Source organism: Larus michahellis, chromosome 2 (assembly GCF_964199755.1).
Source record: "Larus michahellis chromosome 2, bLarMic1.1, whole genome shotgun sequence".
In the NCBI taxonomy this organism is placed as follows: Eukaryota; Metazoa; Chordata; class Aves; order Charadriiformes; family Laridae; genus Larus; species Larus michahellis.
Window position 1 is genome coordinate 102,560,086 of NC_133897.1, and position 19,915 is coordinate 102,580,000.

Genomic DNA, 19,915 nt, shown 5'->3' on the forward strand with positions numbered 1-19,915 from the left:
TTGGAACCAGTATCATCTTTCCTCACGAAATACATTTTATGGGCCATTACAGTAATTACATAGTTCCTCAATGGAATAAAAGTTTGACTAATAAAAACAAGAAAAAATTATTATCTAGTTGCAGTATCCGACAAATGCAAACACTTTCACATAAAAAGTTCTATTGAGAAATATATAATCGGCAAAACCAGACTAAGATATAGCTTTTCACATAAATGTGCAAGAATATTAGAATTTGGATCTGATTGAGATAAAGTCCTGCAAAGGAAATAGAAAAATTGTGTTGGAAACTGTGGTCCAATTGCAATGGGGACAATGTGATTGGCAAAGCTTTTTCAAGTTCACTCTCTCTTTTTTTCACGTGGTGCAATTCACTTCTGAGGAGACAATTCTTATTTGTCAGAGGCCAAGCTACAGCACCACAATTATCCAGGTGGTAGGAAAAATCACAGTATATGACAAAAGAGCGGATCGAGATCTGTAAAATAGTAAATCCTGTTCCCAGCGTTTTAGAAGCAGAGTTTCTGCAGACACTGCAAGGCAAAAAACAACCAACCAAACAAAACAGTAGCTCTTCTTCAAGACTCCAAGAACAACTGTAAAGAAACTCCTTAACTAAGAGGCTGCCAGTAAAGTGCTGAAGCTATACTCCAGCAGCAAATTATTTTTATTAGCAGTCTACTGGCTTTCCCCACTTGACTTCTTCACCAAAATGGTTCTTAGCTTTTTTTTTTTTTTAATCATTTCTTTTTAAGGACAGTCAGTTAAAATACTAAGCATCATGAACTTCAATGTCTTCTGAAAGTTAAAGCATCCGTTACGTATTAATCAGTTTTCGATGTGAGCTTTAAATTTCTTTGCTTGGTGAAATTAGAGGTTACTGTAAATGCTTCTAGTTCAGGAGAGTAGTTTACGAGTTTCAGAAAAGTAATTCTGTATTTAATTCCTGAATTCAGAACTGCAGACTGTCCTCAAGAGAAAAGCTTTTTTAAATCTTAACACAGCTGCCAACATAGCCTTCATAAATATTTCAGAGCAACTTCTAAAGTTATCATAGATCATTTTCCCTGAAGCTCATTAAAATTCCAAATTGCCATTACAGATTAATGTTTCTGACAAAATTATCAGCAGTGAGATTTTTAATAATATATTTTAAGCTACTTTATTTAGATTTCAGAGTTAACATACTCTTCTGAACAAGAACAGTTCAGTTGTATGGACTACTATGTCAGATTTAGGGAGAAAACACAGAACACGGCTATGCTGTATTAAAAGCCCCTTGATAGATTTCTAGGGGAAACATTTCTAACCACACATTTATGGTTCAAAATCTAAACTGCTTCTTGACAGTTTTATCTGTAGAGATCATTCATATTGGAACTGGCATTATAAACATAAACGTACAGGATCTTTTTTAAAATTTCCATAATAAACCTACAGAAATAATTTCTCATTTGAAAATACTTGCAGTTCTTCAGAAAACTAAAGTACTCTTTTTAAAGTTATGAGCACTGTGCTGTTTTGGATAATTAACTTGAACTGGGATGGGAAGAGGCCATAATAAAGGACTGTCCTGCTCTGAACGCAACTCTAAGCAACACTGGGTTTTGGGGACTCTGGGAGCTTTTCACAACAAAACAAAATGCTTGCTATCCCATCATTTAAAGAAGCTTCAAGCACTCTGTGCAATTTTGGTTTCAGAAGCATTTCATTTTAAGAATTAATATGATAATTTTCATTTAAGGTTTTTCCAAAATGAATGGTCACTTCTCTTATATACGATGATTTCAACATTAAACAGATGGACTACTTTAGAGTGTTACAGTGAGAATTTCTTACCTGTACAGTATCATAAATGAAGAAATAATCTATTGCTTTGCAATATGAATGTCATACTCATGAAACTGGCACCACAGACATTTCACTTCTAACAAAAATTGATACTGGAGGTAATGATTTTAATTTACCCTCAAGCCTTTTAACTTCATCTCAACAACCACCTGTTAATATATTTACAGGAAAAATAGAGAGAGAGAGGTTTAAAGTTCTTCAGTGGTGCAGATGCTGCTTTTGATATCAGACACACTCTGGAAACAGACATTAGCATTTCCAAATGGGACAACGCATCTTGATAGAGCTTTCATACTTCCCAGAATTATCACTAGCCAAAGAATAAAATAAGCTTCTGTATAACTGCTCTGGAGGCATACAACCAAACAACACAGCAGCACGGAACATATGCAGCAAATAGCTGAAAACCCTAGATACAGTAAGAAACTTTAGTACTTTTCCTCTTCAGACCCTGACACTCCTCCATCCAGGTGATGGGCTCTAATGATACATATATTAAATTAGGTTTGTGTTTAAGTATCTAGCTTGAGGATACCTTTCGTTAAAAAAAAAAAAAAAAAAAGCAGCTTCTACAGGTTTGCAACAGAAGAATGTGTCTGTGGCAGGCTACAAAATCTGAACATTTATGTTAATAGAAAACTACAAATGATACTGAACAGTCAGGTTAAACTTGTTCAACATCTCATTTTTTTTCCACATTTAAAACTGAACAGGTGTAAACACTGCTCATTAACCTGCAATTTTCGATGCAGGCCTGCAGTTTCTTTTTCTGCATCTTGCCCTTCAATCCAAACAAGAACAAACATACACAGCAGCACCACAAGGACTGGGTGAAACTAACAGCATCATCCACTCCTGTTCACTTACAGCCCTGGTACTCCCTTTTTAAGCTCTCTGTCTCAAGAGTTCAACTAAAGAACTCCATTTGAGCATCATTTTGAAGACACTGTAATCAGCCAGTATTTTTCTAATTGCTAAGAATAGTTCAGTGAAAATCTTTAGATACAAGCAGCAGCTTAGGATGATTCTGTAGAAAACAAGAAGTATGGCACAAGGTTCTGGAGTCGGTTAAATGAAAACCTATTTGGGGGATTTCTTAGATTTGACATTTCCTGCATTGATACTCAAGATGTGCAGCTGTACTTACCATTGCTGCCAGGCAAGAAGGATAAGCAGACATCCATAACAAATCCATTTCCAAACTGCAGAATTTCAATGCATTTAGCTGGAAAAGAAGAAAAGATAGTGTTGATCTCATTCATCATTAAGTATTACGGTTACACTGTCATTTCCTACTACATTATGTACTTAAAATTTCCTGTTCAATTTTATTTTAAGGAGATGAAAAACTTTTACTTTTTTCAGAAGCCTGAACGACATTATGTTCTGTGGGGCCACAGAAATTCATCCAGAGTTAGCTGAGTTAGAAGATGAGTCACCATTCTCCACTGAGTATTAAACTCGTACAGCTTCACTGTGGTAACACATTAGAAGCAGTAAATATTGCAAATTATATCCTGTGGCAACAGCATTCATTACACAGGAAGCTAAAACTGAATCCATTTGCCAGAAGAGCAAAAACCTGCAAAGACCCCTGAGATCCTAGAAGCAGTTAAACTAGTAAGCCATCAAGATCAGAATAACCAACAGGAGAGCAGAAAAACCTCTCTACAGAAGGAGAACTGGTCCTTCCATCACTAGAACCCACAACAGCAAGAAAAAAAGGAAAGGACAGGACTTCATAGTGTTCTTTGGGAGCATGAGAAATACCTTCCAGAACATGGGACTCAAGTTTGGCAATTTCCACCTAGTTCTCTCACGTAGGCAGGGCAATGTGAAATCTTCAAGTGCACCAGATAAGGAAGAAAGTAGCTTGAGAGATGCAGTCAGTACAACTCAACTAGCAAATAACACTTTAAATCTATATTATCCACCCTACTTATTTCTTATGTATTTCAACAAGCTATTCTCCCATGTGTCCATGCAAGGGCCTAGTTCACCAGAAGGTCAAGATCCTATTACCCCAAACTTCATTGAACTCAAATCAATAGTAACAAACAAGTGACTACTTTAACCTCATCTTTCTAATGCCAGCATTAGCAATTTCTTTAAGTAATTTGTCTGCCCTCACATTACAGGGCAAAATGATGGTTCAGATTACCAGATTCTGAATACATGTTAAAACGAAACATTCAGCCAGCACATCACTGATGAAAAACAAAGATAAATCATTCTGCAGGAACAAATCTGACCCAAAGCCGTTAAACTAGTATAACCCTCAGCTTTCAAAGAGCAATACAGTGGTTTGATGTACCGAAGTTTGAAGAGAAATAAATGGAGTTGCATTAAAAGATGCATTAAAAGAGTACTTGTCATTTAGCCAAGTACTTCAATGGATAAGCACTCATCATTTTATTAAGCCAGTATGTTGTCCCTAATGTTAAAAAAAAGTTACCTTCTGAACCATGCCGAGACCAGATTCTCACAGTAGAGTCAGAAGCTGCAGAAGCTATCAGCAGATTTAAATCAGGTTCATCTGACTGGTAGACAGCATCCACAGCACAAACAGCTTCAGTATGGCCTTTGAGAGGAATGCTTTTCACAAGCTGAACGCAACAGAAAGTTTTGCAAAGTTTTAAATTCCAGTAACTTAGGTGAGAGAATTTTTAAAGCCATTTTAAAAAATAAAATAATATTGAAAATGAGTCGTATACCTGCGACAGCAGAGCACCTGCCAAGCTACAGCTTTAGCTGTAGCATATTCCACGAAAACACAGAGAAGGGATACGGCAATAATGACTATTAACTTGATAAGACTTTGTTCAAAGCTGAACAGAATTAAATGTTCCTGTGTACACTATACAAACCTCGCCATTCCTAGAGGAAAGCTGGAAATAGTATATAAGTTAAGAAGAGCAATTTTCCTTCCTTTTTCTCCTTCTCTTGCCCCTTACCCTAAGTAACATCTCATAAAAGTTTGGAGAAGCTTAGTGGCGAAGGAGACAGAGCAGAGAACACAATGAAGTAGCAGCTACAGCAGACCTAGCAGCAATGTTCAGTGTGTTCTCACAAATCAAAACAGCTTTCCACTCCTTCAAAATACTGACATGAAAAACAAAATCTCTAAATTTGGACTTAAGTACCTACTTTATTAATGAATTAATACAGGTGATTCACTTTGTAATCTGTTTGTCACAAAGAGCAAAATGAGAAGCTTTTAATTCTGTGAACCAGAAGTTGTCTAGCATTTATCCAAATTTTGTGATAAACGTACCTGACATCTCTTTCTAAAAATAGAACATGGTATATACACAAACTACCCCAACCTGTGTATCATTCTGATAAGACTACCTATATACAAACACTACACTGTTACACAGATTGACTGGAAATCATTACAAATGGATATAAAGAAATGAGGAAGAAGCGTACAGGAAACATCAACTAAAAATGAACCTCATAGTTCGAAGATTTTAAGGCAGCTTAAAGAAAAGTCAACAGAAAGCTAATGACTCAAGAACATACAAACAGCATCTTTCAGACATCGCTAGACAAATCCACCTGATGACTGGTTAGCTAATTTCTAAATGAAGACTGATTTGAAAAAGGTAAACTACAGAAAAGAAGAAACAACATTTAAAGTAAAACACAGCATGACAGAATACCAACAATTTGAAGGACATATACACGGGGTTTGTTAGCCAAGGTAAAACAAAAAGGTACAGATAAGAAATACAGACAAAACAGATAATTTGTGGTATGCGAGAAACTGGAGGGGAGGGAAGCTTTAAGAAGAGGTTATTCCTGCTTACCTGATTATTCCATGTTACTGTTCCATACCTTTCCCAAAGAATGAGTTGTTTATCAGATCCACCAGAAATTAACCCTGTTTCAGAAGCTAAAAATACATTTTGGTAAGTTCTTTGAACACTTACTTTATAACAGCAGTCAACAACATAAGCGATTACATTGGTTACTACTCACAAAATATCACGTATCAACAGTAAGCAAAGTATCCATCAAAATAAAGTATGGCAAATATGAGTTGCACCTGTGCAAGATAGCTTAAAAGCAAATGTATTCTTTAAGACAACAGAAAGAGAAAAGTCACAGAATATTTAGAGTTCTACATAAATGTAATGAATATATCTTTCCAAAGAGATTCTCAAATCCAATACTGTAGTTTAATATTTTCTTTTTTTGTTTGGTCTTTTTGGAGGATAGGAAAATAAAGCAAGAGAAATCTAACCCAACAGAATTCAAAGCTTCACATAAAAATTTAATTCCCAAGTTCCCTGAAAACAATTTCTTTTAATCCGTTTTCAGAAGAAAATGTTTTAGTGCAACCAGTTGAAAGGATGGCAGTTTATATCACTATCAAAGAGAAATATTTTCGTCTTGGTAATTCCCCACAAAGAAAGCAACTGGTAGATTACTGGTACATTAACAGTCTAATCAACAGCCCCACTTCTCTTTCCAGAAAGTTTCGAGAAATGCCCAAGAGCAAGAATACATGCCTTTGAAAAGTCTACACTAAGCAAGTTTAAAGCCTGGAATTACTCCCAAGCAAAAGCCTCATAAACGCCTTAATCATTTTTATCTTAAAGGATTATTTTTTTCGTGGATATTACCTCTACGCAACTTATGGTTTTATAGTATGAGATTTCTTAAGAGCACTACAAATCGGTTTACAAAGTCAGAACACGCAAAAGTCCAACTCCTTACTGAAGAGCCCAGCGGCAGCACAAGCGGCGCATCTGCCGACCTGTCAGAGCCACCGCAGCCGCAGGCAAAACAGCCTCCACGGCTGGCCTGGCTGCGGGGCCGGGAGAAGACAGCCCGACGGGATCCCCTCGCTTACCGGACCGCTCACCTGAGTTTGGCGGGTCAGATTCCCGCAGAACCACCCGGTAAAGTCCCCTACTGAGAAGCTGCTGGGCTTAAAGGCGAGAGGATGTGCTGCAGCTCCGTATTTCCTCCAGCCCTTCGTAGTTTAGACCGCAGCCCCTCTGCTGACCACCTCCCCACCACCCACCCCCCCGCCTCACCTCCTCAGCGAGGAGCAGAGCAGCAGCGCCCGCTGCACCGGGGAGAAGCGGCCCCGGCCCCCCGCCGAGGGGACAGGGAGATGGGGAGAAAGGCCGCGCTACTCACCGCCGTCCCGCCGGCGGACCCAGCGCACACAATTCACCCTGCCGGCGTGGCCGCGGAGGGCGGCGGCCGTCCGCCTGGCCTGCGAGAACGGGAGAGAGAGCACCGAGCGTGAGGCCGCGCTGCCGGCCCCGGCCCCGGCCCCGGCCCGCAGCGCCCTCAGCTCACCGCCGGCTCGTAGAGGACGACGTCGCGGCAGCTGCCGAAGGCGAGGAGCCCCCCCTGCCCCCAGGACACAGCCCCGCCGCCCGCCCGGTTGGCGCAGCAGGCGACATGACAGACTGCCACGGGCGCCGCCATCTTCCCCGCCCCGCCGCGTGCTCGACCTCGCGCGGCTCCCGTAGCAACGACCCCGGCGCGCGGCGGCCCGGGGCGGGGCGGGGACTGTGGCGCGAGGGGCGGGGCTGGCCCGCGGCCGTTGGCGGGGCAGGGGGAGGGAGCGGTGCCTGGCGCCGCTCGATGCCGGCGGTCGGTGCCGGCGGTCGGTGCCAGCGATAATGTTGGTGTTATTAACCATTTCTGATCGGTTTCTGTGACCTGCAAAGTCTCCCTCTGATAAAGAATCGTTCTTAAAATCGCTGAGTTCAGGCTGTGTTTAATGCAACAGTTTATTACGATGTCCTGGAATAACTGTCGCAGAAATCATGGGGCTGCATCAGAAGAAGCACGGCCAGCAGGGGGAGGGAGGGGATTCTGCCCCTCTGCTCCGCTCTGGTGAGAGCCCACCTGGAGTACTGCCTCCAGCTCTGGAGCCCCCAGCACAGCAAAGACATGGGCCTGTTGGAGTGGGTCCAGAGGAGGGTCATGACGATGACGAGAGGGCTGGAGCACCTCTGCGATGACAGGCTGAGAGAGTTGGGGTTGTTCAGCCTGGAGAAGAGAAGGCTCCAGGGAGACCTTAGAGTGGCCTTCCAGTGCCTAAAGGGGGCCTACGGGAAAGGTGGAGAGGGAATTTTTACAAGGGCATCTAGTGAAAGGAAGAGGGGTAACGGCATCAAACTGGAAGATGATAGGCTTAGGTTAGCTATTAGGAAGAAATTCTTTACTGTGAGGGTGGTGAGGCACTGGAACAGGTTGCCCAGGGAAGCTGTGGATGCCCCTTCCCTGGAAGTGTTCAAGGCCAGGCTGGATGGGGCTTTGAGCAGCCTGGTCTAGCGGGAGGTGTCCCTGCCCATGGCAGGGGGTTGGAACTAGATGACCTTTAAGGTCCTTTCCAACCCAAACCATTCCATGAGTCTATAATAATTTGCAACTGAGCAATGGCCAGGGCCCCAATGGGGTGACCTGAATACATTTGAGTACCTCTGTTTTTCAAGGCAAAAGATGAGATCGCAGCAGATGAGATAATTCCATCTGTTACTTTTTTTTTTTTTTGATTTATTGATACATTTATTGCCCACCCTGCCCAAGAAATTAAAACCAAATCAAGAAAGACAAATACTGCCGTAGTATTCTAGTTTTACTTTCACGGTCACTGGCCTTAAGAAACGGGATCATTAGAGGGTATTACATGATACAGACGTGTCATAAATTGTTTCAGCCTCCACAGGCTCAAGAATCTTGCCAGTTCCCAGAGGCTGCAGATGCAACCTGCTGTCCCACAGGCCACGTAGAGTCTCTGCAGGACCTGCAGGACATCCACTGTGCCTCCAGACGCTCTACCCCACACATGCTGAAGGCCCAGGAGCAGAGTCCAGGCTGAAGTATAAATGGACTACCCTGTGACAGAAAGCGTGGGATGTGAGAGGAAAAAGAGATGTGGCTACCTACAGCTGGCCTGTGTGTGCTTCCAGCTCCCAAATTGCGCCTGGGATATCCTGAAATAATGCAAGCTGAACTGAAAAGCTGGAAAGGCTGTGGATGGGGGGAGAAGGCAGCTCGACGTGGCTGCGCAGGGAATGGGGTGGCAGGAAGAGAAGCATCAGAAAGCAAGCGGGCATGCAGGGGAAGTGCTCTGCATAGCACAGGGAACACTTTGGACCCTAAACCACTCGTGCCTGGCGTTTATCTCCCCGTGTGCCTGCCTGTCCATGAATACTGGCTGTCGGCAGCGCTGTAACCTGACACAAAAATGTTGCAGCTGGGCACGGCTTTTTTTCCAGTGGGTATGAGAGAGAGGAAGGAAGCTGCGCCTGATCACATACAAGATACGGCCAGAAATGTTAGCTGCTAAGGGAACAAATGACTCCTTGCGCAAAAATGCACAGATCCAGTCATCAAAGTGTGCTTTAACTGAGGAGTGCTGCCCTGGAGGATGGGGCACAGCAACCCCCTTCACAGCATGCCCTGCCAGGTTTGGCGTCAGGGCTCTGGCAGGAGGAGGTCGGGCTCTGCCAAAAAGCTGGGCCATGTTGTAGGAGTTGTGTTTGTTGCTGTGGGAACGAAGCTGGCTCTGACTGGGATTGTGGGCAAAGTGTAGGCTTTTCCAAGACGGATTTGGGTGGGGGATTCCTCTGTGACACAAGAAGTTTACTCATCTGGTAGATAACCTGCTGCTGCTTGTGTCTTGTAAACAGAAGGGCACTGGGCGCTGCTTGTGTCAGAGAGATTTGGGGGTGCGCGCCATGCCTGAGGGTGCGAGGGTGCTGTAGCCCCATACGGCAGGGTTTTGTGGGGATGGTCCTCACAGCCTTAGGCCACCACTTCAGGGATGGTGCTTTCCCAGGCAACTTGAGGGAGCACATTGTGGGGGGCTGCTAGCACCAGGCATTGCCAATGATTGCCTCCTTTCTGCCACAAAGGCCTGTCAGTACCACCCCTGTGCCACCCGGACACCACCCAACAGTGAGGGAACTGGAATAAATCAACACGGAATATGGACTTGAAAGTGCTGCGGGGAATGCTGTAACAGCACCACGGAGGTACAGGCAAAAAGCATGGGAAGCTGGGCCTGTATCTGGAGGGATCAGCCTAGACAAGCCTCATTTCTTAGTTTTTGTAAGTATGACATCTGACCAAGTCTTCATTCACACAGGACGCTGGGCCTTTGGTCTAACCCAAGAAAGTTTTTTGTGAGTTCTGGTGTTACAGGATCTTCTCTTATGTCTGCAAACTGAAATATCTGGAGGATACTGTATGAGAAGTATAGAATATCGTAAAATTAAAACAGAATCAATGCTCCTTTTAGGAAGACGTGCATTATAAGGAAGTAATGGTGGTTGTCAGTGATGTTCCAAGGATGGAAAAGGACATACTCTGGGCTAGTCACCAACTGCCAGTCTTCATTCATGGCTAGTGTCCTTACTGAATGCAAATCTCTCCTTGCTGTTTTCCTTCACCTTCCCAGAAAATAATCTCTTGAATTTTCAGAAATATATGTTAAAATAATCTTAGTCTTATTTCCCCCTTTGTTGTAATTTTTGAGGCACAAGAAGAAGTCAATTCACTCAACATCAGAAAAGGTTGTGATGTTAAGCAGACTTCAGAAGTCACTCTGTAGCCTTGTTCACATCTTTTACATGTCCCAGTTTGATTCTGCCAATGGAATTACATCAACAAATTCCCATAAGGGAGATCCTATTCATACTCACAAAAGGTTTCTTTAGCTTAAAATAAATTCACCAGTTAGATATTGGAAAAACTTTTCTTATTCCAATACCAAAACAGTCACTTTGATGGTAAACTCATGTCTACAAGTCAGGTTTTGCAGGCGGAGATGGCTTAGTGATCTTCAGGTGCTCCCTACACAACTCAAGCCTGCAAACTTTTAGATAGAGACTGAGAAAATACAACACTAGTCAAAAAATGAGAAATACTATTTAATATATTTATTTAATTATATATAAATAATAATATGAAAATATAATAATGTTGCAAATGTGTTTTCACTTCCTGCAGAACGTTTCCAACCTATTATACAGCATATTTAGCCTCATCTTGTATGGTTTTATGAGGAAAATACGATGTTGGATATATATTCCGTATATTGTTAATTGAATGCATGTTGAGAAGAAATCTGGTCTTTGATAGATTAAATCAAAGTTTTAAGCTTTCCTTTATTGGGTGGGGTCTTGTTAGTGTAAAGGAATATGTATTATTAGATAAGAGTCATTCTGCATGATATGAAAAGCAACAATCATATGTTAGGTTTAAAGTTTAATTATATGCAGTTCAGTTCTATAGAAGAATGTTTAAAAGTTGTTAAATTAGCAAAGCCAAGTGCTCAAAAGTTGGGGGCCTTGTTCTTCGTGTAGTTGTTGAACTTAGTATGTCTTTGTTGGTCTTCATTGTATACATGCCTTACGAAGTAATCATTAATGAAGTTACTTCATACTCAAATTACTGCCTGCTATTTTTACTGTAGGGTGCTTGCCTCCAATAGCAACCTGGATGAATAGTGCTTGGTGAATGAGGCAGCTATTCAGTGTTTCAGTTTCTCCTCATTAGTTATATCATGGCCCTACGCCTAATTTGTTCTACAGTATTCTTAGCACAGAATTAACCTTTTCCTCATAGCCTTTTCTTTTGTTTTTTTTTTTTTGTGACTTCTACTGCCACAGTACCTGAATGTCTCAGTAAAATGTATGAATTATATTTTTCTTTATAATACCACTGTTAGGCAGGGGGTTATTATTATATTCATTTTCTGGGTGGCAATTTTCTCCTAGGAGCAGAATTACTAACAAAAGCACCATAATTCTTCAGTGATGAAATGCCCAATGCAGAAGATGCAGAACAGCACTCAGGAGAGGGGCTAACCACCCACAGCACCCGTTGCCCCCAGTTGGGACTGCGAGCGTTTAAAACTGGATTTTTTTAACGAGTATTTAAAAATCAGATGCCAGCACGGGGACACTCCTGTCAGCTTCTGCAGGGCCAGAGTTTCAGCTGAGGGATCAGAGAAGGAGCACTGAGAAAATAAATAATAAACAATAGTGAGCAAAAGCATAAAGATGAGTTTAAGTTATTTGCCAGCTTCACAGAGGATACCCGTACAACAGCCAGGAACAACTCCCTTGCCTTCAACATCTTGAGTACAGATCCAGCCTCTCCCTTTTTGCCAGCTGTGGGATCTGCTTCAGAGAGTGTTTCAATGCTACTAACTCATGGGTTTGCTGGGATTTCTTTCACTTGAGCCTGCATCTACCAGTACACTACCAGCAGGGATGACCAAGGACAAGTGATGTTCCTAAAGTTACTGACTGACCAGGTCCATTAAGATTCAGTGTCAGACTAGTTTTTAACTGCTACTGTTGGTCCTGCGTTCCATAAAAGTTAAGATTTCCAGTGTATCTTGAGCATAACGTAAGCCAGTGGCATCCTTTTCAAATACATTTCTCAAGATAAAAAAAAAAGCAGACATTGTCACTTGAATAGATTTAATTTAAAATGTTTAGAATAAGTTTTTATAGGCAATTTCTCCTTTAATTGATGTCACTAAAGACTGAAAGTTGAATGACGCTGGTGAGAAAAGTTGAGCTGAACAAATCCTAACTACAGCTATTTCCATTTTTCTTGAAGGCTGTATTTTAAGTATTCTCTGAATGGCTTATATTCCCACTGCCTAAATGGATTTCTGATTTTCCAAAGAAAAAATAAACTAATCACTTATAAATACCGTCAAAATTAGCTCTCCAAACAATGACTGTAATTGCTGACTGAAAGAAATTCCACAGAAAATCTCTCTGATTTTCTTTTTTTTTTAAAGGAAGACCTAATGCAAACATGACCTAGAAAATTGCTTGTGAAAAAAAAAAAAAGAAAGAAAAAGGATGAAACAGCTTGTCACATAATGAAACTGATTATGCATTATGTTTTTGAAGCAGAAGCTCTAAAAGGAGAGATGATAATAGGCATGCATTCCAGAGGGCGTATGCACACGGACTCGCACACACAGACACACAGAGACACACACACAAGAGTACTTGGAAATGTAATCTTGAATAGTTAAGATCATATTTTATGCTTAAATTCTGTATTAGCAGCAGTTCTAGCAGTTCTTGTATGACTTGGATAGGATATTGTTCCACACTATAGAAGAATATCTCATAAAAAAAAACCAAAAATAAATTCTGTAATATTTTCCTGGCACACCTTTTCATGCTCATTTAAAAATAAACATATTGAATTAATATCGATGGGTCATTTTATTTGTAGACACACATATGTATTTGCATGCAGCCACATCCACTATACATATATTTATGATGGGTTTGATCTTGAAGCATTGTTGCACAAGTTACATGATATTTAGTCATTTCCAGAAGGATAAGCCTGATCCAAAGCCTTCGGCGGTCAAAGAGCTTCCCAGCATTTGATGAGGCTTTGGATCAGGGCTCCGGTTACTGACACCAGGAGCTGGCAGCCTTTTTTATCTGTATGGTAACGTCACTCTTCCCTGCTGCTTGTCACCGTCTTACACCCAGTAACTTGGTGAGCACAGGTATGAAAAGGAACAACCTTCTCGCCTGCCGGTCTGGAGCTGTCGTGGGCTTCAGTGAGGAGGAAATACAAAGAGCGTTACAGGTTTGTATGAGAAGACCCCCATTCCCAGTGCTAAGCGTGCAAAGACAAACGTCTGCTGCGTCTCAGAGCTGCAGGGGAGAGGACGACACAGCACAGGGTGCCCATCGCTCACCCAGCAGTCTGCTCGCATTGGGTAAAACTTTGTTTCCTAGGAAAGGTAATGAAAAACTCTAATTTCTGTTAAAATACGGTTTACTTTTTAAAATTACTTTTTTTTTCATGTGAATATTGGTATATATTGACATACAAATTTTCTGCGGTAGACGACAATTTATTTGGAGAATTTAATGGCCTGCTTTACCACTCGTTATAGATGAGGTTGTAAAAAAGGCTTGAGCCTGTCCCGCCGCAGTGGCCACAAAGTGCCCTGTGCCATTCAAGTCAGCGTTGGCATCGCAGGTGCCTGGTAGTATTTTTCCTCTGCATCCTATAACCTGGACAGATGCCCTGGGCGACAGAGGGGAAATAACATTTTGAAAGGTGGAAAAAGTGCTTTCTATTTAATGTTGCTCAGCTTAAATAAGCAGTTCAGAAGCAAACTTCATACCTACCGCACTAGCAGATAGAAAACATTGTTACAAAGAAAGGTGTTTCTTACAGAGATGTAAGACTGAATAATAGTTGATGGGAAAGACATTTAGAAGAGAAAAATACTGACTGAACATGAGAGAAAAATATCCCAACGGTCAATCAGATAAAGTATACCAGATAGAAGAAATTGCACTAACCAGGAATTCTTAATACATCTTCAGATTTAAGGTAGTGAGTTCTACTTTGTGCCTAAAGCTGGAATTCAGCCTCGCTCTTATGCATAATACTTTTAAAAAACATACTCTTTGGACATTGAGTAAACATTTTGATAATTAAAATAGTAAATTCCATCAATAAACTCCATATGTATGTTGTTCTTTTTATTATGCAAAATTACTTTATTTACAAGATGACCCAGATACTTTTCACATATGAAAATATACAGCTAAAGCAACCAAAAGAACTAAACAACAAACAGCCACACAATAGAACCCAAAATACCAGAAGTAATCATTAAACAAAGATATATTTCATTATTTTACCATTCTTGCTTCCTACCTCCTCAACGGAGAATGCCACGAATTAGGCATCTCATTCTGTTACCATACGAGGTGAAACCTGCCCGGTTTGTCAAAGTAACTGTTGGAGAGGTGAAGAGAAATGTTAAGACCAAGGCCCAAATCACCACAGTGACTTAGGAACCCCATTTCTGTTCAATTGCCTAAACGCTTCTGAGGACCCACGCCTATATTGTTTAGCTCAATCTGGAAATGGCATAGTTAATTTGACTCACTGGATGAAACAGAAAAAATTAAAATGAGTTCGCATCGGGAAAACACCATGAAATTGTGAAAATATGAAAGAATGTTTTACAGAAACAGAAGAAAAACTGCATCAGTTTAATCATTTGGACAATCAGACAGAACAGAACTCAAGCCCATTTCCAAGCACCCAGGTTTTCACTCTCACTTGCTAGAGTTTTTTGAGGCAAGTTATTTTGTTTCATTTGCAGACACAAATATGACCGTTTAAAGAAGTAAAACACTGAAGCAGAGATGTCCGGAAAATGAGGGCAAAAGCAATCTCTGCACTAGTGAGCCCTGCAGGACGTTCTGCAAATAGCTTCACATGAAAGAACCAAGCAGAAGAGGCATATACCTAGAAGTCTGCAGTGCGTGCTGAAATTCACTCATGAGAAGCAAACTTCTGCACAGTCAGCAGAGAGTAGATGTTTACCTTTCATGCTGCATTAACTGTCAAAAAACCTAAACTTGCACAAGGCTAGAGTGAATTTTTACCTCATTTTCAGTACTTGAAAAATTGTTGTTTCATCAAGCAGTACTGAGCAAGGTAAATTGCAACATTCCTTATCTTTTCTCCCCCTATTCTCCCATTTCTTCCATGTAATCACAACAGCAAGACTTTTTTTTTGCTTCAGACCACATTCTACAGACTAAGAAACCTGCATCCACCCACTCTACTCCAGCCTTTATTCTCTCTTGAAGCTGCAGGGTCTCAGAGAAGACTCAGTCCCTCTCTCTCTCGCCATCTCTGGTGCCTCACAGTCTGCTGACCTCATGCAGGTCCTTCTCTTGGTGACACAGATCCTCAATGACCACACATCTCCTACAGGCTACAAGACCATCTCCTGATGCCTCAGTCTCCTCCCAGCTCTCCAAGACGTGGAGAGCTGCATCCTTCTTCTGTAGGTCTGTCTGGGCCAAGGCCTCTGGCCCTGCTTGATCAGGGATGTTGGGCCAGATGACCTCCAGAGGTCCCTTCCAAACTCAGCCATTCTGTGATTCTCCTAAGTGGAAATTGCTGCAGTCCCTGCTGGCGACCATGCCCTGCAGTACATCACCACCATTGCTGAGGACACGGACGCTGTTCGGAGCAGAGCCGCTGTGTGCCCTTCTGCACAAATTGCTACACAAACTGCCACATCTGTTTGCTGCCTGTCACCTCCTTTATGAAATGTTTTCCTGATTGTGCGATTTATCCTTTCAGTAGACCTTCTTTTGATAGCAGGAGTTGGACCAGCCAACCTTCAAAGATCCCATTCAGTCTAGACCATTGCATGATTCTCATAGTGGCTCTAACAGTTGATCGTGTTTTCTGCAGTCATTACATTCTGAGTCTGTTCAGCTCTGCTACTCCATATTCTCCTTACAGATATCTCTCTCTATTCCTAGCCTGTCTTTATCTTCTACAACCTTTTTTTCCTTCTTCTCTCCTTGTCCTCTCTCCTATTCCCTCCCCTGTTGCCCTAACCTCCGCACTGGACGCCCTGCAGAAGACATTGTATTCCAGGAGGTAGCGACCCTGAACATGCCTGTTCTGCCAGGGCCTTGTACGTAGGCTTGAGCAGCCCCTTCGTTAGTGTGAGCAGCTGCTGGTGGGTGCTAGGATGGAGATAACCTTCCAGCCTGTCGGGAGACTGTCTGTTAGTTGGACAGCCTACTCAGGTAATCTGTAACTTATAACATCATTGAGAAAAGTAGATTGTGTGTGGATCAAGGGGTGGAGAGCAGTGCCCATCCAGTGGGCATGGGGGATGTCAGGCTGTTTGCCATCAGGAACCTCAGGCTGCACCGGGCCGCATAGGTCCCCTGGCTGCAAGGTCACCTTCGGCTGCATCATGGTCAAGGAGCCACCTGCAGGCAGTTCCCATGCTGTACCGGTGATTTTTCCTCCTGTGTGGCCTTGCCTTTATCTAACCATGCAGCAAGAAGTTCTCATGCAAATGACCTTTAGGAATAGAGGTGTTTTCTTGCGAGCAAATCCTATAGTAGCTCAAATGATCAAAAGGGGGAGAGCGTCTCTCCATGGACAGGATGGGCTCTGTGCAGCATCCCTGGGGAAGATCCATCTAGGCTCCATCTGATGCTGCATGAGCACGGGGTGCCCAGCACCTGGGGAGTGCTGTAGAAGTTGACAGACCTGTGCTGAAGAGTTGCACAGGTGCCTCACACAGAAACCAGCTACAATGAGCTGGGAAGCTGTGTGTCATTCCCAGACTATTCGTGGTACAGTACACGTGCTACATAAATGCTACCAAGTCACCCAAAAACTTATGTCAAGCAAGCAAGAAAAAGGGCTGCTGCTGAGATGACTTCTACCCACCCTCTTTTCTGCTTCTTGTTTAGCACTTTGTGAGAATGGTTTTTAATTATTCTGTTTTCAATGGCCTTTTGCCTATTATTTTTTTTTTTCCTGGCTGTCATTAGTCATTACCTGACTTTTGTTGGAAGCACTCAGGGTCCGGGGGAGCCAAGAGGTTTTGGTTCAGCTGTTTACATGAGGCTTGTGACAGATGGCAGAACTTTGTTCTTAATGAGAAGTTTTTCCACCCCCGGGTCTCCAGCGCCCCAAGCCTGCAGAGAACCCAAGGACACTGCCGTAGGACAACCTGAGGTGGGCATCAGGAAAAAGCAGGAGCCCCGGGGTGGTCTGTAACAGTCTGCACACGCCATGAGCTTAATAGATGGTGTTGTTACCCCTAGCACTGTTCCACCTTTTGAACACCGGGGCGTAATAATAAGGACAGCAAAAAAAAAAAAAGGATGAAGCTTTAGCCTGGAGGAAAAGTGAAGAAGAAGCCGGCGCATTCATGTTGGAGCCAAAAAACAAAATTGTGTTATTTACTTGGACTTTATTACAGCCTGCATCCAAATGCATCAAACGTTAGTCATCTTTATAGAGATTTTAGTAGAAGGAATGACTAACTAAATTATAATAAACCCAACATTCTTACTTTATAATACAATACAAAGCCAACTAAAATATTAGCAGGTAAGCTCTAAAACCATAGAGCCAACTTCTGGTCATATTTGAATGATATAATCTATAATAAGCCTGTCATGGTTAGGTATATTTTTCCAAATGTATACCAATGGAATTGTTATCACAGCCTTTTCCAAATTCTCCCAATAAAAGGCATAAATGTGAATAAAAATTATGGTATGAGGTAACGATTAGCTTTTGGATATGTAAGAGTCATTATGATTTCTATCTTGTATGTTTGTCACTTTCTGTATCAAAATTTATGTCTAAAAATTATTTTCTAATCCTCTTTCAAATATGTAACATCTGTTAGGAAGTAAACACAGATTTTCTTGTACTGTATGAAAGATGTTGATATTCCAGAAAATGCTAAGAAAATGTTTTAAACATGATCTTTTTTTAAACATGATCCTTTTTTCCCTGAGATCTGTGAAGAGAATATATTTTCCTTCTTGCTATTTCCATCACATACAGGAAAATTTTATTTTCCTTTATCTAATCAAGTAATGATTCAGACAATTCCTAAAATAAACCTAAGATCTCTCCAGACATGCAAAGCATTACAGGAGTTGTCCTGGGCTGATATAAATTGTTATACATCTATTGGAGCAAATCTTTGGGTTTTTTGCATCTTCTGTGGGTTTGCCTCTGGACTGTGAGAAAGAAAGTGGCATTTTATTCTTCTCTTTAGTAAGTGTTCGATATTCCTGGTAAACTATGACATAAATCAGTTTTGCTATCTTGTTGTAGCCCTATTACATTATAAAAATCCTCTTCTGAATGTTGGAGATTTGATCTGCCTTTTTCAGTGCTGCAGTTTAAAAACAAATGGAATAAATTTTATGTGGGCGTTCATGAAATTGAAAGAAAAACATCAGAGGCCTCTTGGGCAGTATTTTTCCTTTTTGTTGTTTTTTTTTAGGGGGTTGCTTTTATGACATACAAACAGGATCTACCTTCCCTATTTTATCACAGATAATCTTTGTGTATCTTTGTAAAATACCTGGTTTTTTTTCTATTTTCTGCGTCACTATTATTCCACATATTGTGATTTCCATTTGTCCAGAACTATTCCTTTTTTCAAAAGAGATCACGAGATGCAATTTGACAATATGGTGGAAGAAACTTTAATTAATAAAGAATTACTAATGGGCATTTTACCATTATTTCACATCACTGTTCACTTCCCAGTGAAAACATCAATCTACATTTTTAAGGAAGTAATTTGTATGAACAGCCTATTGGTTTGTTCAAATAAACAGCGTAGGGTTATCATTTGTCTTTTTGTCCGTATATTCTCATATAGTAGTTCCCTTTCTTTCCTTTCTTTCCAGTTACTTTAAGTCCTACCTTGATTCTTACAAGCACGTTATCACATGAATATTTTACTTTTCGGCGCATGGACATCCTTCTGCTTCTAGCATGTATGTATTTTGGCCTTTCAAAGCTTCAGAAGTTATTTTTGTGTCCAAGGGACTTAAATGTGTTAGCTGTTGTTTTGCTCAGTGATCTGCCTCATTCTGAGTCTGACTGAATTCTAAATAAGATCTAGTGGCAAACAAGTGTTATACACAGCTACAAATATATTAACCTACAGAACTGAATAATATGGCAATTGTTTAGTATTTATATCTATAATAGCCATAAAAGGAGAATCACATTTTAACTCAAAAGTCATCTTGAATGTCAGAGCCTGAGATAATCTGTTTTAGGGTTTACATTTTGTGATCACTCTATTGATTTATGTCTCATTTGACAAGAACATATCTGATAAAGTCTCTTCGGAGTTCTAGGACAGGAATATAATACAAATTTAAAGTTTTCACATCTTTGGAGCATGAAGTTGGGCTCCAAATCCAAGTTAAACATCATAAAATGGAGGTGACCTACCTTGCAAAGGTGCTAACTCCCAGCTGGTGTGGACGTGAGTTGTTCTCACTCATGGCATTATCCCACCAAAATCCTCATGTCTTGTTCTGTCTGCTCTCTGTTACATGTGACGTGTCTTCTCTGATCACACGTTCCCTCACCTAGTTCACTTCCCCCAAATTTTGACACTAGACCTCTCTTCTCCTTAAACCCTTCCAACAAAACTCTGTGTATGCTTAAAAATAATTTTAAATTCTGTACAGAC

General features: G+C 41.3%; 1 protein-coding gene across 1 annotated transcript in view; it reads right to left on the reverse strand.

The window, feature by feature from the left end:
* Window positions 1-7,375, reverse strand: part of ELP2 (elongator acetyltransferase complex subunit 2) — a 41,566-nt gene extending 34,191 nt beyond the window's left edge. The window contains exons 1-5 of the mRNA XM_074576423.1: window positions 7,171-7,375; window positions 7,006-7,084; window positions 5,664-5,749; window positions 4,307-4,457; window positions 2,999-3,076 (exon numbers count right to left, since the gene is read on the reverse strand). Coding sequence (XP_074432524.1) covers window positions 2,999-3,076; window positions 4,307-4,457; window positions 5,664-5,749; window positions 7,006-7,084; window positions 7,171-7,302 — 526 coding nt within the window. The 5' untranslated portion in view covers window positions 7,303-7,375. The remainder of the gene's footprint in view (window positions 1-2,998; window positions 3,077-4,306; window positions 4,458-5,663; window positions 5,750-7,005; window positions 7,085-7,170) is intronic.
* Window positions 7,376-19,915: the final 12,540 nt, after the last annotated feature.